General features: G+C 32.4%; 4 protein-coding genes across 7 annotated transcripts in view; 1 reads left to right on the top strand and 3 right to left on the bottom strand.

Annotated features, from left to right (window-relative positions):
- The window catches only part of LOC135137532 (transient receptor potential cation channel protein painless-like), a 66909-nt gene that overhangs the window by 39486 nt on the left and 1748 nt on the right, over positions 1-25675 (top strand). The window lies entirely within an intron of this gene.
- On the bottom strand, positions 17-2553 carry LOC135137426 (BTB/POZ domain-containing protein 9-like). Its single transcript, XM_064067064.1, has 11 exons — positions 2378-2553; positions 2198-2266; positions 2076-2145; positions 1772-2028; positions 1464-1725; positions 1212-1413; positions 1002-1161; positions 824-945; positions 662-756; positions 312-532; positions 17-257 (listed from the first exon to the last, which is right to left on the bottom strand). The coding sequence occupies exons 1-11, from the start codon at positions 2513-2515 to the stop codon at positions 198-200; spliced, it is 1656 nt and encodes a 551-aa protein (XP_063923134.1). The 5' UTR covers positions 2516-2553; the 3' UTR covers positions 17-197.
- LOC135137259 (uncharacterized) lies at positions 11218-13476 on the bottom strand. 3 transcript variants are annotated; one of them, XM_064066872.1, is made up of 5 exons: positions 13010-13476; positions 12449-12966; positions 11951-12401; positions 11697-11902; positions 11472-11646 (listed from the first exon to the last, which is right to left on the bottom strand). In XM_064066872.1, the coding sequence occupies exons 1-5, from the start codon at positions 13115-13117 to the stop codon at positions 11556-11558; spliced, it is 1374 nt and encodes a 457-aa protein (XP_063922942.1). In that variant the 5' UTR covers positions 13118-13476; the 3' UTR covers positions 11472-11555. The 3 variants fall into 3 exon arrangements, with proteins under 3 accessions (XP_063922941.1, XP_063922940.1, XP_063922942.1); XM_064066871.1 differs by having other exon boundaries at positions 11218-11902; positions 12449-12952; positions 13010-13475; XM_064066870.1 differs by having other exon boundaries at positions 11218-11902; positions 13010-13473.
- The window catches only part of LOC135137531 (cubilin-like), a 38540-nt gene continuing 28792 nt past the window's right edge, over positions 15928-25675 (bottom strand). For both annotated transcript variants that reach the window (XM_064067214.1, XM_064067215.1), the window contains 9 exons: positions 25283-25648; positions 25017-25228; positions 24794-24962; positions 24507-24742; positions 23765-23842; positions 18431-18587; positions 17903-18373; positions 16155-16246; positions 15928-16101 (listed from right to left, as the gene is read on the bottom strand). In XM_064067214.1, coding sequence (XP_063923284.1) covers positions 15991-16101; positions 16155-16246; positions 17903-18373; positions 18431-18587; positions 23765-23842; positions 24507-24742; positions 24794-24962; positions 25017-25228; positions 25283-25648 — 1892 coding nt within the window. In that variant the 3' untranslated portion in view covers positions 15928-15990. The remainder of the gene's footprint in view (positions 16102-16154; positions 16247-17902; positions 18374-18430; positions 18588-23764; positions 23843-24506; positions 24743-24793; positions 24963-25016; positions 25229-25282; positions 25649-25675) is intronic.

The following is a 25675-nucleotide window of genomic DNA, read 5'->3' as shown; positions in this document are numbered from 1 at the left end:
GTTAATCGTAACAGTATTTTGTTTCTTACAAAGATTTATTACCATCACCATAATTAACAAGGACAATAAACTCAGTTATTATTATTGTTATTGTTTATATATATTTATATAAGTATATGTTATTTAAGTAGTCAACGTTTTGAATCGCCGTTTCGTTCAAGTTAATGTTCTAATATTCTTGGTGCAACTTGAAGATATTATTCACACGTCTCATTTTCGTCATCCGTGGGACATTCAAAGTGTAGTAAAGCGAAAACCTACACAAATGCAGAAAATTAATAAAAACGCCACAGTTGCACTAAAACACAAACCTTTCCAGCAACCGGAGAAGCTTCAGTTCCAGTAATTTTGATGAAAGATACATGTCTGTCAGAGAAACGTAAGACTTGCCAAGATTTATTTTCTTCGTTTCTGAGATCTGCGACGATTGTCCATTCAGTCATATTTACTGAAGTTTCAACATAATATTTGTAAAACCTATCATCGTTGTCCCACAATTTAAGCTTCATACTTGAAATCATGAATGGTTGAGCTAGAAATTTTAATTGATACAATAGATAAATGTTTTTCTTATAAATAATTTTTGGTTTCTCCTGTTTATTAGTTGTTGTAATATTACAAAGAAATGATAAAAACCTTGAATATTCAAGATAAAACTCACCTAACTGTACGATTATACTTCCCGAACCAATTTTGTGGGATGTGTAGTTCTGATAGTTGGTAGTAACCCCGTCAAGTAATGCAGCTCCATTGGTCCTATTAATTTTAATGTTACGTAATGTTTTAATGTTTATCAAAGTGTTCAGTCTTAAAATAAACTAACCCTTCAATAACTGCTGCTTTTTTTTCCGCGGTAGCAACGTTTGAAGTGGGATAGACGATGCCATTTACGATTCTAGGAATATTTTCTTTGCAATAGGCTTCGAAGAATATCAAGTGAAAGTACTATAAACGACAAAAAAGCACAAGTGGATCTAATCGATAATTAAAACAAGTCATACCTCATTTAGTGAACTGTAAGTACCAACCACTTTCACATACTGTACAACTTGTTTTTCAAAATATAAATGCTGATAAGATCGACAACCAAAGTTACTATAATCTATAACTTTTTTCCATTCCTTCTGGTCGATTGAAACTTCCACATAATACCGAAAAGTTCTAAAGTTCATTATATATAGTTTGATCTTTTTCATAAATAATTGATTTACCTTAAATTTCCATCGTACAAACACATACGAATGTGATTAATAACAGCCGGGAACCCAAGTTTAATAACCAGTCCAGTGGTATCGCCATTTAATGTCGTTGTCCACTTATTCACGTCTCTATTGCCATTTAATACATATTTGGTGTTATCGCCGGCAATCACAGTAGCGTTATATTCAGGAGTAGCAACATTAACCTCCAATACTTAAAAAGAAAATAGTTAAGAAAATGATCACAGCTACTAAATTCCTTACATAATTTTCCCCTGCAACTACTCTGTTTCGGTTTTACTTCAACAATTTCCGCAATAGCTTGCAGTAAATCTTCACAAGCGACAAGCTTCGACGGCCAAACTATGGACACAATTTCTTCAACAGTCAGCAAAGATAACCGAACACATTTCACCACTAAATCAGCATCGTGGATATTAGCTTGACACCACTGAGCTATGCTTTCAAAAATCTCGATTTCGGGAACAAAAAACGAATCTCTTTCCAACAATTTAATCAAAGATTTCTGTAAGAGACTTGTCAAAAAGCATAAAGATAAGTTCGGTTTTTACTTGGCTTAATTCCTTGAAAGATTCTTGTTTGAGGATTTCTGAAGCCTTTGGGTCTATGAAGGCATGGCAAGCGTCGCGAAGTTCGATTAGGTCATAGAGATTTGCCATGTTCAAAATAGGGATAATGTTTTTGTCATTGAGGAGAGACTTCAATTTCTGCCCTATGATGGTTTCCACGTCTGTAAGGCCGCACTGATGGGCTAAATCAAGAAGATCCAGAGCAGTGTCCAAGTTTGAAAGGTTTATAGTTATAACACCTAAAACAAAATGTTGAATTCTAGATTAAAAATTGAACTGAACGTACCAGTGTAGATAAATTTGATAATTTCTCGGAAGTAATCGGTTGAAGTATTTAGGCAGATTGTGAGTTCTTTCTAAAATTTAAAATTTGGAAAAAATATTATGCATCTCAAGGGGTTAATTTACCTGTTCTATTTCTTTTCCGTATTTGTAGAGGAGTTTCTCGAAATAGGAACTTCTTGCCGCGAGAATAACCTAAATTATTTTTTGATTAACAATGGTGTGGATCAGGTAAAATTTTAGTGATGTATAAATACAAGCAACTAGAGATATATTCGACACGAATCAAAATACAAATTCTCTTACCTTGTGGGCCAAAATTCTTTCTTTGTTAATAATTAAATCGATATCAGAACATTTTTTGGTTCCATATAACAACGCAATATCTGTCACCAACTCTGACTTTTCGTCAATAATAAAACATTCGTTTTCTGTATTATCCATCGCAAAAACAAGACAGGGTACTACACAACTTTTACAAAGGTGTGACTACTGACAAGAATAAGATTTTCAGTGCCTTTTATACCTGAAATATTGTTATCATTTTCGGTTTTATTACTAAATGCATTATCACAACTTTCTTTGAAAGATGTTTGATCAGTTGCTAAATCGATAATCTTTTAAATATATTTAGCAATAAATTCATCTTCTGCAAACTGTAAAACTCGGCTATAATATTTCATTTCCCCCGAATTTGATAACGCAAAAAAATTAAGAAGCAAAGTGTAGTGTAGATTAATACAGCTAAATTTAAAACATTAAAATTCGTGCGCATTTCGACACACAATATATTCAACAACGAATAAAATCTAAAAAGAGGTGTATAACTTGTAAGACCATTTTGAAGTGGTAACAACACCGTGTAGCAATGCGTAATTCATTAGGCAGAGGTCAATTAGAGTCGTCTTGTCAGAAATATAATGCAAAATATTTATATTATATTTTTACATTAAACATTTGTAAACCAGTAGCTGATTTTTAACATGATGAAACTATTTTGTGTTTGCGTTTTTTACTAAATAAGTAAATATTATCAGTACTATAATATCTACAATTAATACGTATTACTTTGAAAATCTGCTTATATTAGCAAGAAATAGTAGTTGTTTTTCTAGTCCTTTAAATGATGGTTTTGATTCATATTTTGATTACTATATTCACAGGCTGATTTAAGGTTAACCCAATGAATAAATTTAAGATGGTAAAATGAGTTTTTATATAAGCCAAACGTTTTTAACGGCAATTAGAACACGTCCACCTCGTTGATATTCAGATGTATAATCACGATCACACCGGTAAACCTCATACAATGTACGAAATAATTTGGATTTTTTTGTCTTTCGTTAAGCATGTTTTACTAAGTACGATATGGGCAATTCCACGAAAATGTTAACCTCAGCACATTTTTTTGAAAATTGTTAAATTAATGTAAATCTTACAATTAGTACTTCTAAAAACTTTAAATTTTACTGGCATATATTTGCTTTTACAATACCATAACACCCGCAGTAAAAATTTATTGGTATTGAGGAATAATAAAATTGTTCAAAAAATGATAGATATTATATGTGCTTTAACATTGTTAGAACCAAAGTAAATATCTTGATTTACTTACAATATAAAGCACATAAAGAGTACATCTTTATGGACAATAATGTACAATCAATACTTAGGTATCTCAACATCATCTTTAAAAAAATTTTACACTTCTTTTTTCTGATATACACTGCGTTTCATATAAAATGCACCACCTAGAAGGAGTAGGCGTAGAATGTAGAAATTTGGTGGAGAAGACTGTTGCATATAGACAAACAATTGATTAAAATTTGAAAGAAAAACTACTACTTGTTTAGATAATATACCGAGTGTTATTCGATTTTTATTAATTTTTTGATTATGTTTTAAAGATACTTGAGTAAGATTCTTTTGCAATTTTACTTGACATTTGTCATTATTGTGCTTGCAAAAATGCTACGAGTTCACACACGAGGTAATTTTCAACAGATAACACCTATTGAAAGAGGGCGAATGATTGGGATGCATGAGGCTAGTTTACCATTTCGGGAAATCACCAGAAGACTCGGCCCAACGGATTCTACGATATTAAGAACAAGTCGAGAATGGAACAACGAAGAGCTACAAATGCGTCGCAGGGGTACCGACCGTTTCAGAGTCACCCAAGAACGCGAAGATCATTTGCTAAGAAGAAGTGTTATTCAGTACCCTTGGTAACCATAACGATCAGTCGGGATGGACTGGATGACAGCAATTGGGCACAGAATCCGAGGAGTACCATCTACCGCCAAATTCGTTCCTTTGGCTTGAGATCTTATCGTCCAAACTGCAAACTTCCCTTACCACAAGAACACAAAACTACCAGGCTTCACTGGTACCAAGACAGGCAGCAATGGCTGTAATAGTGGAATGTCATAATGTTTAGGAACAAGTCTAGGTCTTGTTTGTGGCACTCTGATGGACGCATACGTGTTCGAAGGCCTTGAGGTCAAAGGTAAAATCTGGAATTTGTACAGAGATGTCATATCGCTCTAACACCTGGAGTAATGATATGGGATGGTATACACATCTGTTGAAGTACTCCCTTAGTGTTCATTCCAGGCACGCTAAATGCCCGGCATTACATCGTTAACGTGTTAAATCAATTTCTTTTTCCTTATCTCTCGAACCGTCGAAGAACATCTTTTGAACAAGATAATGCGTGGCCTCATGTGGCCATATTAACTTAAAGAGTGTTTGACGAAAATAACGTCAACTTCTTACCCTGGCCTGCCCTATCACCAGATTTATCAACAATCGAAAATGTTTAGGATTTAATGCATAGAAGGCTGCGCAATTTACCACATCCTCCAAAGACTTTGGAAGAATGTCTACAACAAATTCAAAATGCCTGGAATGAGATACCCCAGCAGGCAATAGATCATCTCATTTTAAGCATGCCTAGAAGAATACAGTCTTGTATTCGTGCACGTGGAATTTTAACACATTATTAACATTTCTTGTGTTAGACATTTTATTTTTTCTTTGAAATTTTAATCAAATGTTTGTCTACGTGCAATAGTCTTCTCCACCAAATTTCAACATTCTACGCCTACTCCTTCTAGGTGGTGCATTTTATTTGAAACGCAGTGTATGTGATAATTGGAGTAAGCAACGATAAGGGAGTAATTTTCATAGTATTCGGAAATATTAAAAATAATTGCAAATCAGGTTACATTATTTCTTTTTCTCGTTCTCGCAATCTATTTTCATTACACTTTTATTGAAATTGCCTTGTGATTATTATTAAAAATTGTTACTTACGCGAAACGGGATAATTTTCTTTCGGTGGCTTAGCTTTGGAATTAAATAATTAGTCTTGACAGCCGTCAATCTACCAATAATTTGATTTTGCTGTGTTATTCAAAATGTCTTTAACATCCACTGAAAGAGTAAGAAAACACCGACAAAAATTAGAAAGACTCATCAGAATACCTAAAATCAACCAACCGAAAATTTCAGCAGATATATAGGGCAAACATAAGTTGCACAAAGAAAAAAGACATTGCGCTAAAAAAAGTTAAGATCCCATGAAAATAAAAAGAAGAAAAACGAGAAAAGCCAAAATGAAAACAAACAAATGTAAATTTCAAATGATGGCAATGTCGTCATCAAGTTAATAAATTGTAAATTCGGTAAGTTTGAATATTTTTTCTTTCAGCACTTGATGCTTTTACATTTACATTTGTTTATTTCAACTTGCAGAGGTTTTCATAAAAAAATAAAATTTGTAAAATCAAATTTTATAATTTTCGAAAATGCTGGAAATGTTTCATTGTACCTACTTCATTGACGAGGCAAGTTCTGTCTAAACAACCTTCAACCAACATTTCCTTTTGTTTACAACACGAATTTGCAATTTTTCTTACTTTCGTGACAGCTAATATTCACAAGTTCGCTTAAGAAACGATGACATCGTGTAAGTAACGCAGTTTTTTTTTTCAGACATAATCAAAATTAAACTTCTTCTCTATATCAATATAACTTGTTTTGTATGATAGTTCACAATTCCATAGAAAATGGAGAAAATTTATCAATTTCAGAAAAGGCAGGTTCAAAGGTTTAGCGTAAGTAACGCAAACTTTTAATTAAATTTTGACTAAATTAGATATGACTTTAGTAATATCAAATTATTAAGCAAAAAGAGAAAACAAATCTCTACGATTAGGTTAAAAAATGAAAGTGTAAAACCACTTATGAGGAAAGTTTAAAATCAAAAAACTTTGCAGTCCCGTAGCCTAAGTAACGGTGAAATTGCCCATATATGGATGATCGTCACACAAAACTGAAGTATAGAAGCTCACCAGTTTGGACATGAGTCCGTGAACATTTTGGTAGTACACTTGTGCAACGTCTTTAACGCAGCGAGATGTAATTAAGCCACTGTTCAAACGCACTTGTTTATATTCGCCTATGTTTTCATTTGTTGTATGGGTTGTTTCACTAAGGGAAAAATTGATGGTTTTTCTTTCATGGGTCGTCTTTGAAAATATCTTGAAATATACGTTCCCTGGGGCCATTTATCAGCAGCCATAACTTTATCTTTATTAAGAAGGTCGACTGTTATTTTGTAAGACGAATAGTGTTCAGGGTATTTGGATAGAACGGATTCGCATGTTCCTACTTCCGGGAAATCCGCTTTTAAAAAATTAACCACTTGATCAGAGGTAGTCTCGGGACTAAGCCCTGATATATAGAAGAATGCTTTTTTAGTAGGTACTTGTAAAGTGAACGAATTGTTGGACTGCTTAGTACCAATTACATAATTTGTTCTCTTATTAACTAAAGTTTTTTAGCTTTTTGCGCTTTCTTGTTCTCGACTTGCTTCATATTGGTAGTTACATTATCATTTTTCGGAGAAGGATGAATGTGTGCAATAATAATATTAATGATGATGATTGGGTTAATTAAAGTAAATATCCATGCATTGTCATTTGTTGTTTATTATAAAAGATGCTTTTTTTATTTATTTATCATATAGAAATATCATAATTAATTATTATAAAACCCGACATCCTATTGCGGCGTGCATCGTATACGTGTTTCGTAATACTAAAAGAAAGGAGTTAAAATCCAGTAAAAGGATTTTCTCAGAAAGACATTTATATCCAACTTCAATGAATTCCTCTACAACCAAAATGAAAAGGTATTTGCCCTAGAATCCGATTTTTAGACTAATTGCTAAGTTTTGTGCTTGTGGTAAGTGCATTAACTTTAATATTTTTTGTAAGCTAATTTTCTGTACGTCATATAGCTCTGATGATAATACCAGTAGGTGACAAAATATGTTAACCCTCACTTTAGAATAAAACCTTAACTTCTGTGGCGTCGACCTAATTTTGACCATCGTTTTAGTACAATATTCTAATTATGGCCACTTTGAAAAAAGATCTGAACTACTAGATTACTGATAAGCTTTCGCCATATTATTACAGCTTTTCGACAAAAATACCAACCTTCCAAAATACAAGCTTTTCCATCATCACATTGTTTTGATAAAGATTCAGTAACAGAAACTAGCAAAATTATAATAGTATTTTTTATTTTGTTAGGGAATTAATAAAAAACTAAAACCGAAGGAAATAATTTGTATAAAATTATTTGAACAGAACTTCCTTCGCCTCTAAAACACAATCAAACAAATTCAATTTGATCTTAATAATAATGAAAAAACTTTCAGAGTTTAAATAATATATTCGTAGTCACTGCTACACGTGTTTCGGTACACAGTACCGTCTTCAGGCAAAAGAGAAACTACGAATTTATTATTTAAACTCTGAAAGTTTTTTCATTATTATTAAGATTAATATGGAGTTTAAACACGTATCAGCCTCATCAATACAAACAAAAAAAAATCCAATTTGTTAGATAAATTATAAAAGATAATTCTGCAAATGTTTTTTATTTAATCAATAAAATGTACTTTTCAAAACAGTTTTGTAATAAAAATATATTTTTAAAGCGCAAACAACGTTATGTTTAAGATTGCATTTATCTGATAAATTTTTATGATAACTGGAATCCATTGACTTTTTAGAACTGACGAACAGGGAAATTTTAATGCGATCATTAATTTTGTCTTAAACTGTCTTATCGAAATCTTAAGAGAAAATCCGTTTTATAGATTCTAAGAATAGCTTGGATCAACAAATTTTATTTTTGTATTTATAGATTTTGAAAAAGATGAACAAATGAATTCTTAGCAAACGTTCAAAGCAATCGGTTGTGTAGTTCGTAAAAAATTGTAAAATTCTATTGTAGAATATATAAGTATTTTAGAAACCTACCCTGATGTTCTAGATCCTGAATACGAGTATATACTTTACAATGGGGAAAGCCTACTATCGACTCATACTCCCGTTTACTTCTCACGACCGCATTATAAATTTGCATTAAAGCTGAGATGTTAGAAAAACTCTTAATGATACGTATAATATATCCGTAAGTCTTAAGTGAAATGTTCCCAGTACTTCCAAAACGCTTTGTAAACGTCAGTTTTTATCAAAATATACCCCCAAGTCCTTTACAATATTCGGTCTTTCTAGTAGGGAATTATTTACTTTGTAAGGAAATTATATTTCTTGCCTTTTAACATCAAATGACACACATCAACTACGCACTTTTTTTTGTTGTTGGGCCGTAAATTAATGACACCAGGAGCGTATTTTGAAAGGTGTGATAAAATTATCAGTTATTTTTCAATGCTCGTTGAAACATTTGTATGAGAATGATGCTACATTACAATATTGGAATAACTATTGTAGTTTTTTACTTCCCGAGCGTAAGCAAAGGAAGTATTGTAATCGAGTTCGTCGGCCGACTCTCTGCTTTTACGTTTTCTCGATCTTTCATGACCCCTAGAAGACGAAGAAATAGGTCTTCCATTTCCGTCTGTCTGTCCGTCCGTCTGTCCGTCCGTCTGTCCGTCCGTCTGTCCGTCCGTCTGTCCGTCTGTCCGTCCGTCTGTCCGTCCGTCTGTCCGTCTGCCGTCCCGGATTTTTATTAGACAGATAATCTCCGAAAGTACTGGACCGATTGTTGTGAAATTTTGTACTTATATTAGGAATATCATGTAGATGGTAAAACGCTAACCAAAATTTGTCTAATCATCCCCACCACTAATGCGATGACGTCACTTCAAAATTGTACATAGTAAATAGGTCTTAAATTGTATAAAATAACATAGTCCTACACATGTAGTTTACGACTCCGAATTCAGTTTTTACCCGAAACGTCCAGATTTTTGGAAAAAAAATCAAAATTATAAAACAACATTTTGCAATTTAATTTTGAATCTGCTAACCCGAATGTTTTGAAATGTTGCAGATGTTTTAAGACTCTAAAGAGCATCATAAATCTTTAGTCAAAATATATTTGGTTATCCCCTCCAAAAACTTGATGACGTCAGCCCAAAAGTTTGCCGAATAAATCCTATCTAAAATGTACAAAATATGATGCGTCTGTGCTTGTGATATATCACTCCATTCATATTTTTTGGATTTGCATATACAGGGTGACTCAAAAAAATTAATGAATGCGCAAAATTTATTTTACTGATTTACTCATTAACTACAAAACCGAATGCTTCGAAATCTTGAAGATGTTTTAAAGTTATCATAAGCATGGTAAATTTTTTATCAAAATGTATTTGGTCGTCCCTCCTAAAAAATTTATGACGTCACCACAAAATTTTGCCGAATAAATCCTATCTAAAATGTACAAAATATGGTGAGTCTCTTCTTGTGATTTATCATTCCATTCAAATTTTTTCGATTTGCATATACAGGGAGACTGAAAAAAATTAATGAATGCGTCAATTTATTTTATTGATTTAATCAGGAATTACATAATCGAATGCTTTGAAATCTTGGAGATGTTTTAAAGTTACCATAAGCATGGTAATTTTTTTATCAAAATGTATTTGCTCTTCCCCCCTAAAAAAATCGATGACGTCACCCTAAAATTTAGTGAATAAATCCTATCTAAAATGTGAAAAATATGATGAGTCTGTACTTGTGATTTATCACTCCGTTCATATTTTTTCGATTTGCATATATAGGGTGACTGAAAAAAATTATTGAATGCGTGAATTTATTTGATCGATTTAATCAGGAATTACAAAACCGAATGCTTTGAAATCTTGGAGATATTTTAAAGTTATTATAAGCATGGTAAACTTTTGTTCAAAATGTATTTGTTCATCCCTTCTAAAAAAATTGGTGACGTCACCCTTAAATTTTGCTAAATAAATCCTATCTAAAATGCAGAAAATATGATGAGTTTGTACTTGTGATTTATCATTCCATTCATATTTTTTAGATTTTCTTAAAGGGTGGCTCAAAAAAATTAATGAAGTCAATTTATTTTATTGATCAAATTAAAGGCAACACTTATTATTAGTATTACATTGGACCAACCCAATTTGGTAGACACAAAATTTTTTAAAGTTAAAACTCGGTTGAAACATAGCTGACTAGGTTCCGCGAATGTGGTATAGACATGTTTTAAATCAACCAATTGTGAATTCCACCGTCAAAAATTAAAATAAAATCCAATGTTTTATATAATAAGCGGAAGTCGACTCAATAAAACCGATTGTCGTTTTGTTTACAGTTTCTTTGTTTGACTCTCACGTATGCTGTTACGCCTGTCATCTTAAATTAAGAATGTTTATACATACACGATTTTCAGTTGCCTCTGATATGCATACGTGAGTAAATTGTTTCGTTATTTTATTGATTATTACAAATCAATATTCAAAACGACCCAATTCATTTTCCCGAAAATTTGAGAATATAATAATTTTATTCTTAGTATTACACTACATCTATCCCAACTGATATACGTGTCCTTGCAAAAATGTTGATGACGTCATCGCAATTTTTTTTAAATTCCCACTACAAAAATGCAATGAGAAAAAAAACACAATAAGCATGCAGTCGTCAAGTTTCCGACAGCGAGGGAAGTACTGTCTAAACTCTTTAGACCAATTTTTTTACTTAAAACTGGGGTTTGGATATTAAAAACATTGAAAGTTTTGTTGGTTGAGTAAAAGTAAAAAACAGTTTACATATATATTATGCATTTTTTTTTTATTTCTCAACATTTTTAGTACAGTACACTTTAGTTACTAAAGAAGCTGTTGGCTGTTTTAAGCGATTTTATATTTCTAGAAACAGAAAATGGAAAAGCACTTTAATACCAAAAACATAATGCTTTATGAATTCTAGTTTAGCTGGCCCTTCAACACATTTGAAACTACTTGGTGAGCCACTCTAGCATGGCTTTTCGCACTTCTTTTCGCTTCACTTTGCCAGTCGGTGTTTTGAGGATCCCCTCCACAAAATACACTCCTCCTCTCAATTTTTCCCTATCGGAAACCCTACTCGAAACAAAGTCTTCAATTTCGTTTTCGCTAACATTGGAACCTTCATTGACAACAATACAGGCCGCAGGAACTTCTCCCTCTTCTTCGTTTCTTGGAAAACCAAAAACAACAGCTTCCTTTACACCAGGATGTTCTAAAAGTACTGACTCTATAGCTGTCGGTACTATATGCCAAGACAAATACTTAAACATCTCTTTCAATCTTTCAACGTAGAATATGCAACCGTCTTCATCGAAATATGCCACGTCTCCTGTTTTCAGAAAACCTTCGTCGTCGAAGACTTCGGTACTATCGGTCTTGTAGTAACCTTTCATAACACCGGAAGATTGAAGTCGTATTTCGCCATTTTGATATGGACCCATGATTTGGTTTGTCTCAGGATCAACTATCTAGAAGTGCAAATTTATTAGTCTTGATTTAAGAGGAAGGAAAAGTACCTTGAGCGTAATTCCGGTAACAACTTTCCCTGCAGATTTATTCTTCGTACGAATAAATTTCTTGTCGAATTTAGTGTCAAAGAGTGAGACCATACCAACTTCTGATTGGCCATAGCAAACAATAATATCTACTGCTGGGAAAATAGTATTCAATTTATTAAATTGAGTGGTACTCAAAGGAGTACCAGCCGCCATTATAACACGAAGCGAGGAGGTATTATAGGACTGATAATTCTCAAAGTTTGTAAGCTGATAAGACAAAATCGGTGCTATGAACATATAGGTGACTTTATATTTTTCGATAACTTTGAAGGTTCTTTCAGCTTCTACTTTGTTTCCGCAGACAACTCTGTGCCCACCTCCTATAAATGTGGAAGTAAGGAAAAGCACTCCCGTTATCCAGTAAAAAGAACTGAACGAAAGGATTACGTCCAGGTGGTCAGAAGAATTGCTTTAAAAAAAATATTAAAGCGAGAAGAGTTTTTTATCACCACTTACCAAAAGAAGAACGTAAAGTTTAGAACGCTACGGTTGCTATGACATACAGCTTTGGGTAAACCGGTGGTACCACTACTGAAGAGTATAACTGCGATTTCTTCTAAATCAACAACAACGGGTTCAAACTGGTCTTCAGTTTCTTGAAATTTCACGAAATCAGAGAAAGTACTATACTTTGACGATTCTCCAAAAACTACAATTTCTGTTTCTAAACTTGCATTCTCTAAACCCTTTTCGATTAAACCGATAGCAGATTCTTCAACAAAAATCATCTTTGGGGATACAAGAGACAGCAGATGGGTAACTTGTCTAACGGATAAAGTAATATCTAGATTAGCAATTTTAGCTCCTAGATAAAAAGTAGCTATAATTGGTATAGCGGTATCTATGGTACTTGAAGAGCACGTAACGACCACATCTTCAAACGTTATTCCTCTCTTTTGCATTTCTATGGCAACTCTGGTACTCCTTTTTCTCACAGAAGCGTAAGATTCATGGTGGTCGCTAAACGGATCGATCTATAAATTACTTAGAAAAAAGTTCACTAAAAATATTTAGTACCTGACAAGTACGTTTCTCGTACTTCTTAGCAGATTCGAAAAAGTACTGACCCAAGGTGGTACTCGGAACATAATCCACAGAAGGACCCCGCAAAATGTTTTCACTCATCGTGCTCACTCTCAACTGATAACAAGTAGTTCAGTTTCTAATTTTTTTTGTTTCTCTTGTGAAGATTAGTTTATCACTTAACATATACATATAACGTTTAACTTCCGATAAGTCAATAAGTAAATAACAGACAGCAAGAACAAATTGCTTATAATTATTTCAACAACGTTGTCTTCAAACATTTGCCGCATCACGTCATGAACTGCTGTCCGAAATAATTCTTTTATAAAATAAAGTATCGGTTTGTTTTTGTAGGATGTTGCTCTTTTTTCCAATTAATACTATCAGGTTGGAAAAATGATGAGTAGTACCGACTGATAAGTGTACGTAATGACTTAATGAGCATGACATTTGATCCTTGTTTATTCTTCCTGGTTGATAATGACTCCCAAATAGATACAAGAAAGAAATTTAAATTATAACTCTTTAAAAGATTTTTACAGGTTTTTTTGCTACATGAAATTTTGATAATGTATTTTTTTCATTACTGCCACTAGTAGATAATAAAAGCAATTGACAATGGTATGGTTAACCTAGATGTCGTAGTTGACGTGTTGTATTGACTTGATATTAAGATAATTAAGTATATTTATATACTATTGTTATTAATGATTCATGATAGCTTCAAAATGTAGAACTCGGGAGCTGGAGTTTCAATAAAACTTAAAAAAATGTTGCTAGTAGTGAAAAAAGTAAACATAAAAACCATGGGATAGAAGACTTCTCGGATTCTTGTTTTCTAATTTCCTTCAATCATTCGGGGCGCGGGGAACAATTCAGCTCGGGCCAGAATCGTGTCTTCTCTCCCTTCGCATATAATTAATTACTATTTTTATTTGTTACAGCGTAAGCAAGTCTTGCTTATAATGATTATTCAAAATGTATAGTCTGAAAAATCATAATAGGAGCTAATAAAGTGATATTAAATTATAGTTATTAATAAATCTTCAAGAGTCGTCATAAATTCTAATCAATAGACTTCTTTTTAATTTGTTTTATCGTATCATTGCATATTGTACTCATTTAATCGAAAACTTTTAATGAACATTATTCACATAATAATACCTAGTTGGATACATATGGATAATACATTTTACAACAAAATTATTTATGGGTTTGTAAGTCCTGGAAATCCTTTCTGAATTATGATCTTTTTGTCTGCTGTGGGATCAAAAAAAGTGAGTATATCATCAGTTTCGGTTAAACCGTAAGCGAAAATAACATCGTACTTTATGCAGTTGTGTGGCACTCACAGCGGTACCACCGCACAAAACCGTGTAAAACGAAGAAGTGTCATATTTTTTTTAATCTGCGAAATTTGTAACCCCGTAACTTAAAACAGGACCAAAAAAAAATATAAAAATTTTCACCAAAGGAAACAAAACATTACAGTACCTTCTATTTTTCAGTGTTTTGGAAAAGTTGTTTAGGTTTTACAGTACTACCGTATATGATTCTCAGGCCACTTTGTATGAAAGAAGTAACCAGAAAAATCATTGCCGAAATCTAATAAAAAAAAAGAGAGAGAATAGTTTCGATTTTAATTTCTGATTTATTAAATTAGTTTTTAATTAATGCTAAAAATGAGTAAACGTTACATGACGGTGTTAAAAAGCTGTGATGACTATGACAGACAGCTTTTGGAACCTATACTCCATCAGGATGCAGGTTTCTCCAAAATCAGGACGAAACCCATTTTCGTTAGTTTGTGGTTGATCCCACTACGAAAATATTTTATATTTCTTAAACTGCCCAAAAACTACGACCACTGTTTCAACCTTTGCCTCTGGTAAACTTTTTTCAATTAAATTAACGGTAACCTTTTCCACGAAAATGATTTTTGGAGAAACCAGAGACAACAAGTAAGATGTTTGTTTCGCTGAAAAGATGTCAAGAGGGTTATAGTACAACAGATGTAACCACATTTTGAGGTACCACTTCAAGTTTCATAATGGCAAGAGATACTCTGACACTTTTTTTGGTTGAATCCAGAGTAGGTTTCGTGTTGATTGATGATGGCGTCAATATAAAAATCTGAATCTGAACAGTAGTACCGTTGAGAATACTTACGTATATGACATACCCGACTTTCAAATTGTTTTGCTGTATTAAAGCAAAATTCGCCCAGAGTGGAAATGGGGATGGAACTGAGTTTAGGCTGAGTTAAAATGTTTCCAGGCATTTTGTGACTGTGTCAAAAGTGAACCGTTTTTAAATTAATTCCATGTACTTAATACTGATAAAAACAGGTTGGTTATCTGTCAGTATTTACCCTCTTAAGTAAGTATATCCTTAGTCAAAAACCTTGTATATTTGCAACAAGTTATTGTTATATTTTTGAATTTAATGGTAACTTAGAGGATGATGAGCTGAATGATAAATTACTGTTGCTCAAAATAAACTTTTTTTTTTCAAAATAGTAAGGATCTGTTACTGCTTATTGCATATCTTATAAAAAACGGAGTTATTCAAGAGATGATCCATGGCTAAAAAATTCAAGACGCAAGCAGAAATGCAATTTCAGAACAACCTTTGATATTTTACACCATTTACGGGTCATCACCCATAGAGAAAATATTAAAGCAACCAGTTGCCCGATATAAGCATTTGGGTTCAATGACTTTTTATGGTGCTTTTATGTGTTTACTCATGTACTAACGTGTTATTAAAAGAAAAACAGATTTAATTAACATTCTGTGAAAAATGATTTTTTTTGGTTTTTATCTTCAGATTTGTAGATTTTAATTCACTTTTTGTTTTACCTCTTTTTTCACGATATGTACCCAACGGGTCAAAAATAATGTACCAACTTATTTTTTTAATGGAAGATACATTTGTTTTTATTAATATTGCCTTACATAAATGACGATATTTCACTGACTCACGGCTTCAAACGAAGCTTGCCATCCAGTTCCATTATTATTAAAAGAAGATTGATATTTTACTAAGAGGTGTGAATTTGAGTAAAGAACAGCTGGGTTTTCCTAAAATTAAAGAAAGATTAATAAATTAAGCCAGAAAAAAAGAATGTATGTACATTTTCACAAAATCGGTGTTCATTTCCGTCTTCTTTCTCATATGTGGTAACCTTTACATAATTGTTGTCGCACTCGCCTCGAATGTCGAAAACTAAAATGTACACACAAAATACAGGGTGTTATCGAACTGAATGCAAAAAATTTAACCAGCACTAGAACTCATTATTAGCATAAACTTTTCTGTATAACATTTTATTCAAAAGTCCACCGTTCAGGAGTTAAAACTGAAAATAAATTTTTTGATTTTTCAAGGTTTTATTCAATCTTTCGATTTGCAATTTTTCGTTTTTACAATTTTTCATCTTCTAGATATTTTAATTTTTCATGTTTACAATCTTCCAATGTTCCAATCTATAGATATTGTAATTATCCATTTTTAAAATTATTAGATTTTTCAGTTTTTCGACTTTCTAACTGTTAATCATAAAATTTTTCATTCATTCTTCAATTTTTCGATTTAAAATTTTTCAGTGTCTAAATTTTTCCATTTGCTATTTATGGATTTTAATTTTTCGATTTTTCAGATTCTAGATTTGTATTTTTCGAGTATTCAATTTAAAATTTTTAATTTTTTCGATTTTTCAAATTTTCTTTTCCTCAGTGATTATATTTTACAATTTTTGAATTTTTCATTTTCTCGGTTTTCAATTTTTGGATGTTTCAGTGTTACGATTTGCAGTTTTTCCAGTGTTTAGTTTTAGTTTTGAAATTTTCAATTTTTATTTCTTCGATTTTTGATTTTGAAATTTTTCAATATTTCGATTTTTCGATTTATCGAGATTTTGACGTTTCGATTATTCGATTTTCCAATTTTTCGGTATTTCGAATTCTTTTTACTTTAAATCTTTCAGGTTTTCAGTATCTAATTTTAGTTTTCGATTTTTCAACATTTCAATTTCTCGATTTTTAAATTTTCGATTCCTCAGTTTTTGATATTGCAATTTGTCAGTTTTATAAATTTTTGCGTTTTCCTTTTCTCGATTTTTCAATTTTGGATTCCTGAGTTTCCCCATTTTTCATTTTTTTGATTTTTAGCCTTTCCAAATTTTCGATTTTTGTATTTCTCGATTAATCGATTTTTCGGCTTCTGAATTTCTCGATTTTTCAATTTTTCGATCCTTCAATGTTTCAACATTTTAAAATTTCGATTTCTCGATTTTTCGGTTATTCGTTTTTTCAATTTTTCTATTTTCGAATTTTTCGAATTTTCGAATTTTAAATTTTTCAGTTCTTCGATTTTTAATTTTCGATTTTTCAATTTTTCTATTTTGAGCTTCTCGACTTTCAATTTTTCTGTTTTTCAACTTCGCGTTCGATCTCAAATTTGTCGATTTTCTATTTTTCAGCTTTGAATTTTACAATTTTTCAATTTTTCTAATTTTTCAATTTTACAATATTTGGATTTTTCAATTTCTAAATAAGTATTTTGTTTTCTCTTTTTAAAATTATTCAACTTTTCAAGTTTTCTATTTTTCAAGTTTTGGATTCTGGATGCTTTTTTAAAATTTTTCAATTTTTCGATTTTTCTACTTTTCTACTTTTGCCAATTTTTTGTTTTTAGGTTTTTAATTTTACAATTTTTAATTTTTGGAATTTTCAGTTTCTTTATTTACAATTTTTCATTTTACTCGATTTTCTATTTTTCAAATATTAATGTTATAATGTTATACCTATAGCCAAGGTTCATGGATTGATGAGTTCTACCACCAGTTAATTTTTTTGCGTATTATGGAGGCTGTGTAGTTACCAGAGAATTTAATACCGACTTTCATGCCTATGGGAACTCGAATATCCCACTCACATGGAGTGCTGTTTTTATAGTCTAATGGATAGAAAGGACTGGTAAATGATCCCTTGTAGTTGTATAAAGTACCACCGCATCCTCTTCCTTGATCCGACGAAGTATAAATAAAATCGTAGCTTGGTAACCAACCAGTGCTCATTTTATTCCAAGAGTACACCCACAACTGACTGGTCGTCGAGAAAACTGGATTTGGTAATGCGCCACCACAAATTTTTTGCAGCAGAGTAGCGGATTTGTGTCCTCCATCGCGTATTTCTAAACCAGCCTTTTGGCAGTCGTGCCAGCGGTACGTCATGAACTGCTGGAAATAAACCGAAATCGTGTAGTTCTTAGGTACGGTAATTGTTTGAAAACACTCGTTCGCGATTGTGTTGACAACGCGTCCTTGTAAGGAGGTGTAGTTTCTGTTGCAACCTGTTTAACAATAACACCATTGTGGACCACTTATTGCAGTGTTCTATATTTACTTACCTATTGTGTGATACTCCGCTTTGAATCCTTTGCCGCGGTTTCGGTCATTGTTACCACTTGAGAACTTGATTACTATAGTATTTAAGTTTGAGTAGTAGTCAAACGGTCCGTCGGATTTACCGCAAAACTGATGAGTGCCTGTCATTAAGGAATATCTCTGGAACATTATAAACCAAAATATACATATTGTAAGAATTTTTTGATAAAATTAGCATTTGGAGATGTATAAAATGTAATGTATATCCAAGAAGATTGGTTATTTTAACTAAAATCTTGGAATTTATTAAATCAACCGGCTGTTATTCATAGTCTCCACTACCAACTGGCAAATGTAATTAAACACGGGCAAACTGATTCTGGGAATGAATAATGATGAATTTCCAAGAATTGCTCACCGACTTCTATATTATTTATTCATACGATTTTAGCTCAGCGTTTAGCTGTTTCAATGAGTGTGAGCGTACTACTACTTAATTAAATAAATATAAATTTGTGATGAAACTGCATTTTTGTAAGACATTAATTATAATTAATGTTTAACAATTATTAATTATTATTTCTTTGAAGTTAAAACGTTATTTTATTATAATTAGACGTATGTTTGATTACCATGCAAAGATTAGCCTCAAAACTTCAGATCTTCCCAATGAAATTATTTGAATTCGAATACAGAAGAAGAACTTGAGATAATCTTCCAAAATATAAATCAATGCGAGTTGAGGTAGTTCGTGATGTAAAAATCTTTCTACGGGAGGGTACATATAAATCATCCCTGTATGTGGTGGATAAGGGGATAAAAGATGTTTTTGTAAGGGTCAATCAATATCAAAGAAATGTAGTTGGAAAATAACAGTAAGCTATGTAAATCTAAATGATATAACAATTTATTTTGCCTCAGTAAGGTAACGAAGGTAATAGTAACTTTTAATGTTATGGAACACTTGTTCCAAATACAGGGTGATTTCGAAATATATGCAATAATTTTAACCACGGTATTACGTAATGTAGTAGTGTGGGAAAAAAAACAAATTAAAAATCGAATGGGGAAAACCCCCATGAACCATCCTCGATACGAAGTCACTGATCCACCTTGTAAACAGAGGTGGAAAAACATTCGAAAAAACGATGTAAACACTTTCAGTTGCAATTAAAAGTACAACCTACTTCATGGGACCAAATGTTAGTGTTGTGGTTGTCAGTGGCGGCTCGTGGTGATTTTTGATGGGTGGGCAAAGCATTATAGGTAGGTTATAACATGTATGAAAAAAATATATATACCTATATATAATTAATCATTTTTGTGAGAACGTGTTTTTGTTTTGGTGCTGCATGTCAATCAATATAATATAACAAAGATTTTAGGCATATTACATATATGTATATTATTTTATAAATGTTACTTACAATGTCGGTCAGCAAGAACCAACGAGAACGTCGAAGACTCTTGCTAGAAGAGGAAAGAGGAGCAAAAAAAAGGTTCAGCACATAAATAGATTTGTTAGGTATTTATAGAACTATAAACTCAAATAATGATCCCAACATGTAAAGATTTTGAAATAACATGACGAGAAAACATTAAATTTTAAACCTTTGAGATAAGCTACACTTAGAAAAAGCAGCAATTTGGAAAATTATTGTAAAAGCAAAATTAAAAATGCCAAATGAAACAAAAAATAAGTTCTCAAAATATTAACAAAGTTAACAATAACAAATAAAATAAAAATAATTCCAAAATAATCGTTCTGAAGACCACTAATTACCAAAGACTCCTCCAAAAAACTTTTTAAATTTATCATCGAATTTACTTTAAGAGAAATTTGCGATTCATCTTGTCCCCGAAATGTATGTTTTTGTGTACCCAAGAAAATTATCATATCGAATAAACGCCGAATTTAAGAGAATTTTCTATAGTTTCACTTCGTTTTCCATGTAATTTTCGTTTATTCAGATTGGTCATGTTTTTGTAAAGCAGTAGCAATATATTTTATATCGCTCTTCTTGTGGAATTTTAAAGTGTTCGTAATTTAATTTTATGTTAAATAGCAGATAATTCCAACAGTTTTGTTTGTTGTTTCACTGCCGATCAACCAACCAATAGGTACCTAATATTTATTGTCCGAACTTTGATTAAAGCCTTTATTACTGCCACGAGAGTTTGTGATGACCAATTGTTTCATTTCGGGACATGATCTTAATTTATAAACAAATAATTCATAAATATCAAGTTCCATACTACTGAATTTATTTATTAAAAACAAAAACTTAATGTTTTTAATGCCTTCTTTACCACCTCTCTAATATTATTTGCACAGCTTACAGTAGGATTTGCCATTAAAAAAAAATTGCTAGAAAGTACCTACTTTGGTACCCGCCTAACTATTTGGTAATTTGAATAAGCTACATTTTATAATTAAATGCACTATCCATCCACAACGCAGTTTCTGATCTGACTGAATTCAATTCAGTCGTGTCTCCAACGAGGACGAACCATGCCGAGTGCTTACGATTTTCAGGGTGGATTTGCCCACCCATGCTAGAGCGAACGCGTAACAACCCTGTGCGGACAGTCTAAATTAAATAATAAATTAAGCGTATATTTAACTTTTGTTGACTTTGCTACAGTTATATTTATGAAACAAAAATGCATATGTAATAATAAAAAAATACACATGTCAGATACGTACTGCAATAATAAATGTATTACTTATTCTCATCATTGGTTATTCGGATTTTTAAATTTATAATTCATTATAAAGTTTACACGGTGTCATAATACAAGAATATGGTTATTACAAATTTTCATTTGATATGAAAAAGTATTTATTAATTATTATGGTGTTGCTCTTTTCTGTAACAATAGTATTCAAGAATTTTCGCATAACATTATTTTCCTTACTACCTTACCCATATTTCAATAGAGTAATAAAAATAATTACCTCTATACTTTTACAATACAGAAGAAGTAAAAAAATCGAAATTAATTTATTGAATCCTTGAATCGAATATCGAGAGATCCGATTCTGCAGCGTTTGAGATATACGTTGAGACCAGGGCGTCCTGCCCCGCTTGAAACAAGAAAACACGGATATGCAAAGACGCGCGTTTCGAATTCTTTACTCTCAATTACGTACATAGAAAACCGAACGTATGTCGTTGCTTACAATCAAGAGGGTGGACCAGGGTGGACTAGCCCATCCTCACATGAACCGTATAACGCCGAGATCTGACGCACTTTTTTACAACTGCAATTTCTCAGTTGCGGAAACTGCGGGATGTAATGAAGAAAATCCGTTGGCTTAAATGATGTTTACGACGATAATTATTTGTGTATACATATAAAATATTTTAAAAAAGAAAAAAAATCAATATTTTACTTCGTATCATAAACAATCAAATAGGGTGGGCATTGCCCACCCTGCCCACCCCGAGGAGCCGCCACTGGTGGTTGTTGAAAACAGCATTGCGAGTGAATCCCGCTTCATCCGTAAACAAAATACACTTTAAAAAGTTAGGGTGTTCACGACACTGCGGTAACAACCATTTGCAGTAAATTACACAACGTGGACAGTCAACGCGCTCCAAACCTTGCAGTTTTTGAATGTACGATGCACTACAAACTATGAAACTCCAACTTCAGCTGCAAGTCGGCGAGTGCTGAGTCGGGCTCTTCTCTGTCGCCTTCTAAAATTTGTTCTTCAGCTTGCACTATTCTTTCTGTCCTATCACGGCCACGATCGTGAATGTGAGGTTGAAGGTACCATGATCTCAAAGATGCTGTACTACTGATGCAAATGTTCGCGCACACCAATTGCCATGAATTGGAAACATTCACCATAAACCGACTTCACCGACCGCTTGATGATGACTGGCCGTTTTCGTGTGTTTGCACTTTTATTATCAGTACTTTTTTGGTTCTTAATCCGAGTCGTTCTGTGCCGTTCATTGAAAGAAGTAGGTCAAGAAATACTACCAGCGTATAACAATTTACATTTAATTTCAAATATTTTTTTCCAGGCGAGGCGTTGCTACCACTTAGGATCGTGAAATTTACACAGAGCCATAATCTTATTGTGAGCTATTCCCCATTTTTTGTATTGCACATATTTCGAAATCACTGTGTCTATTTATAAAAATGTTACAACCCCAGAAACCTCACATTCGACAAATCAATCTTCCACCAATAAATTTAATACTCTAACTGAGGTAATAGGATGATTTTTGAAATTTATTTGAGTACATTAACAATTTTCATCCTCTTTTTGCGAGAAATTCCAAACCACTCTAACTTTGTAGTATTAGTCCACCGTCTTTTAGTAAGCTCCAATTCTTAAATGTGTTTTTGCTTTTCAGGCCTTTTCTGTTCACATTCCGCCTTCATTTTCAATTATTCGAAGGTGCCTTATTTTTCTTAAACTGTTGCATCATCGCATTTTCTTTTTTTCTTTTACTATTTTCATTTTATTTTAATTGAGTTCCTTCACTACCGGCGTTACCGCAAATAACAAAATTATACTGTGCACTTACGACATCGAAGCCTAACTGGTCCGAACCACTAAATTATTGCCCGAAATGGTTCACTGTAATCTCGGGTTGGTAAACCTGTGAACCCCGATGAAGTAGTTATCTATTATTTGAAGTCACACTTCTTTCCATTTACGTTGCATTCCAGTACTCTTTTTGGAAAATTATCATCAATTGCTTTTAGAATGTTTTAATTTTATCTTTCAATTTATTTTTTCACGATCTTCCGTGAATACAGAACGAGTCAAACGTGGTCGATTTGTGCATTAGTTTGGTTTCCTAGAACTCCATATGACTTCAGTCCATCTTTCTCTCAAATTAAATTTCCACATGATACACGTCGAGTACAAATATATGGTGGAAGTTCTAGAAGTTTCTAGACTGGGGAAAATTTGGCATTATTTTTAACTATATTGATAAAATAATAACTTTTGCTTGCAAATGTTGCTGTTATTCTTCCAATGTGAATACTCATTTACTGTGGACGTAAGTGCGTCGTAGTAGGGAAGATTAATTTGCTTTCTAAATATGTAACACTTGAAATATCATAGCATCGTCTTTGCAATATTGTTTTAATTTGGATTTTTTCAGATGTTATATTTTTAAAATATTTGAAAATTTCGACTTTGCTAATGTGAAAGATTAATATAGGAGTACTATGTAGCTGGCTCGTTCTGCTACGTTGAAAACTGCGTTGTCATTTCTAAGATGTTTCCGGTTTTGAATGTACACTATTTCAGGGAATACTGCTTATGATATAAAAATATATTAAGCGTTTTTAGTTTAGTACACAAACACAGGTATTTTACTTACAGAGAAATCTGTAGTTTTCCTACTATTCCCAGAAATCAAAAATCCAGGATCGAAACCATCCGAAAGTAAATGATTATTCTGAAAATAACATGTAACTGTTTAGGAAAGAAATTGTGCAGTACTTATAATTAGATTCGAATAGAATTGTCTCTGATGTTTGATGTCTTTTTCTAAAAAGACTTACTAGAATAGAATTTATAGTGTCCAAACTTTATTTTTTTAAATATAAATATATGAACTTATAGTAGAAGATATTGTTTAGTAATTTAAAAACAAAAAAGTAGTTATTTATATAGCGACGATAGACGAGTCTACCAGCAGGCGAATCTATAATAGGTACGTTTTGCCGAAGTCCATTATTACATTTTACCGTCAACCTTCACGGTTCTAGCAAACTAAAAATCAATATATTATATTATTTTAAGTGCAACAATTCTTAATTTTAATTATTGGAATGCCAAAATGACAATTTTAATGTTTATATTAAACGTACACGTTGCTAAAATAATTCGCCCCGTGCCGCATCCACAGCAAAGGTTTACGGACAACAATGTTAGATATTCAAAAAAGTGTAATTTTTCGTAGATGGCGACGGTCAAAGAATTTATATTATAAACTATTTTTCCACCGATTTGTACTTGTTTATTGAAATCTAAATAATTATTTCATCTAACGATATTTAGGCAACATTACAATAATTTGTGTCATTTGTTAAAAAAAAAGTAGATACTGTTATACTAACCGTTTCGTCAATAATCTCTACTTTATCTTCGCCACAAATGTTGTTCACAATATGTTGATTATTATTTTCTTCGTTCAAGTCAAAATCGGCAAAATGAACAACGAATTTTGCACCTGCATTATTATTTTTGATGATCCATGCACATTTTATATCATTGGGGTATTTATTAGGATAACCAGGAGAAACTACGGTCTGGATGTCTTTTGTAGCATTTAAGTAAATTGTACCGCAAATAGCTGAAAACCGAAGCGCAATTAAGAATTTCCATTTCTGTGGTAAATATTTACATGGCGTGGCTGTCAAAGTTATTTTAAAAGCTCTCCTGATAACTCCTCTTGTAAAAAGTCTAATGCCCATGCTGTTGCTTGTACTCGACAGTTCTCTTGCAAAACTTGTGCTTGTAAGGCCACAGAATTTTTCGATTATCTCAGCCACGCGTGGGTGTCCATCTCTGACCTACGATTAAAGATTAAACGAACTAAGAACAAAGTCGTGGAATGAATAATTTACTTCCAAAAGTCCGCAGCTACAATTCTTATAATTATGACTGTTTGAACCGCACGTGGTAGGTAAATTGACTTCATCAAAATGAACTTTTATTGTGGTGCTAATATCTGACTGAATTGTCCAGGAACAATCCATATCTGGTAGATCTGGTGCAGTCAGTGTTGCAGCTACGCTTCCGTTAAGTTTTAATTTTCCACCGCATCCAGAAGCAGGTCCTGAAATTATGGTAATTCAGTGGCACTAGGAAGACCGATATTTTAATTACATACCATCCGCAAAGTAAACTTCAGCTTTAAAACCAGCATGATTTCCAGTTCGATCAGTGATCAGCACTATGAGGACTGTATTGTTTTCTGATTTAATGACCGGAAGATTCTTATTCAAATTACCACATAAATTAGCAATTCTTTTCGATCTTAATGTAGTGAATCCTTCGTAAATCTCAACGTTATCGAAGTAACAGTTCTGTTTGTATTCGAAATTGAACTCTTGGAAATTAATTACAATTGTTTTTTTTGGTGGAGCTGTGATCTTCCACATGCAGTTTATGTTCCCGTAGTATAAACCAGGTGATTTTTCGATATTCATGGGAGGTGAATTTATTACTCTTGGTGACTTAATTTCACCACCACAAGCTAGATATAATTTGATGTTTTGTTTGA

Source organism: Zophobas morio, unplaced genomic scaffold, assembly GCF_036711695.1.
Source record: "Zophobas morio isolate AGI-343-1 ecotype UQ-CSIRO unplaced genomic scaffold, CSIRO_AGI_Zmor_V1 ptg000029l, whole genome shotgun sequence".
Taxonomy (NCBI): Eukaryota; Metazoa; Arthropoda; class Insecta; order Coleoptera; family Tenebrionidae; genus Zophobas; species Zophobas morio.
Note: the sequence above shows the minus strand (reverse complement) of the source record. Positions and strands in the feature narration are given on the sequence as shown.

What these genes read in the sequence shown, in the direction of transcription:
- LOC135137426 (XM_064067064.1), bottom strand. Translation starts at nt 2,515, where the DNA reads ATGGATAATACAGAAAACGAATGTTTTATTATTGACGAAAAGTCAGAG. An exon ending in AAAGAATTTTGGCCCACAAG is followed by an intron (nt 2,267 to 2,377) that starts GTAAGAGAATTT and finishes AAAATAATTTAG; the next exon opens with GTTATTCTCGCGGCAAGAAG. An exon ending in CTTCTCCGGTTGCTGGAAAG is followed by an intron (nt 258 to 311) that starts GTTTGTGTTTTA and finishes GCATTTGTGTAG; the next exon opens with GTTTTCGCTTTACTACACTT.
- LOC135137259 (XM_064066870.1), bottom strand. Translation starts at nt 13,117, where the DNA reads ATGAGTGAAAACATTTTGCGGGGTCCTTCTGTGGATTATGTTCCGAGT. An exon ending in ACGAGAAACGTACTTGTCAG is followed by an intron (nt 12,967 to 13,009) that starts GTACTAAATATT and finishes AGTAATTTATAG; the next exon opens with ATCGATCCGTTTAGCGACCA. An exon ending in AACTTTACGTTCTTCTTTTG is followed by an intron (nt 12,402 to 12,448) that starts GTAAGTGGTGAT and finishes TTTTTTTTAAAG; the next exon opens with CAATTCTTCTGACCACCTGG.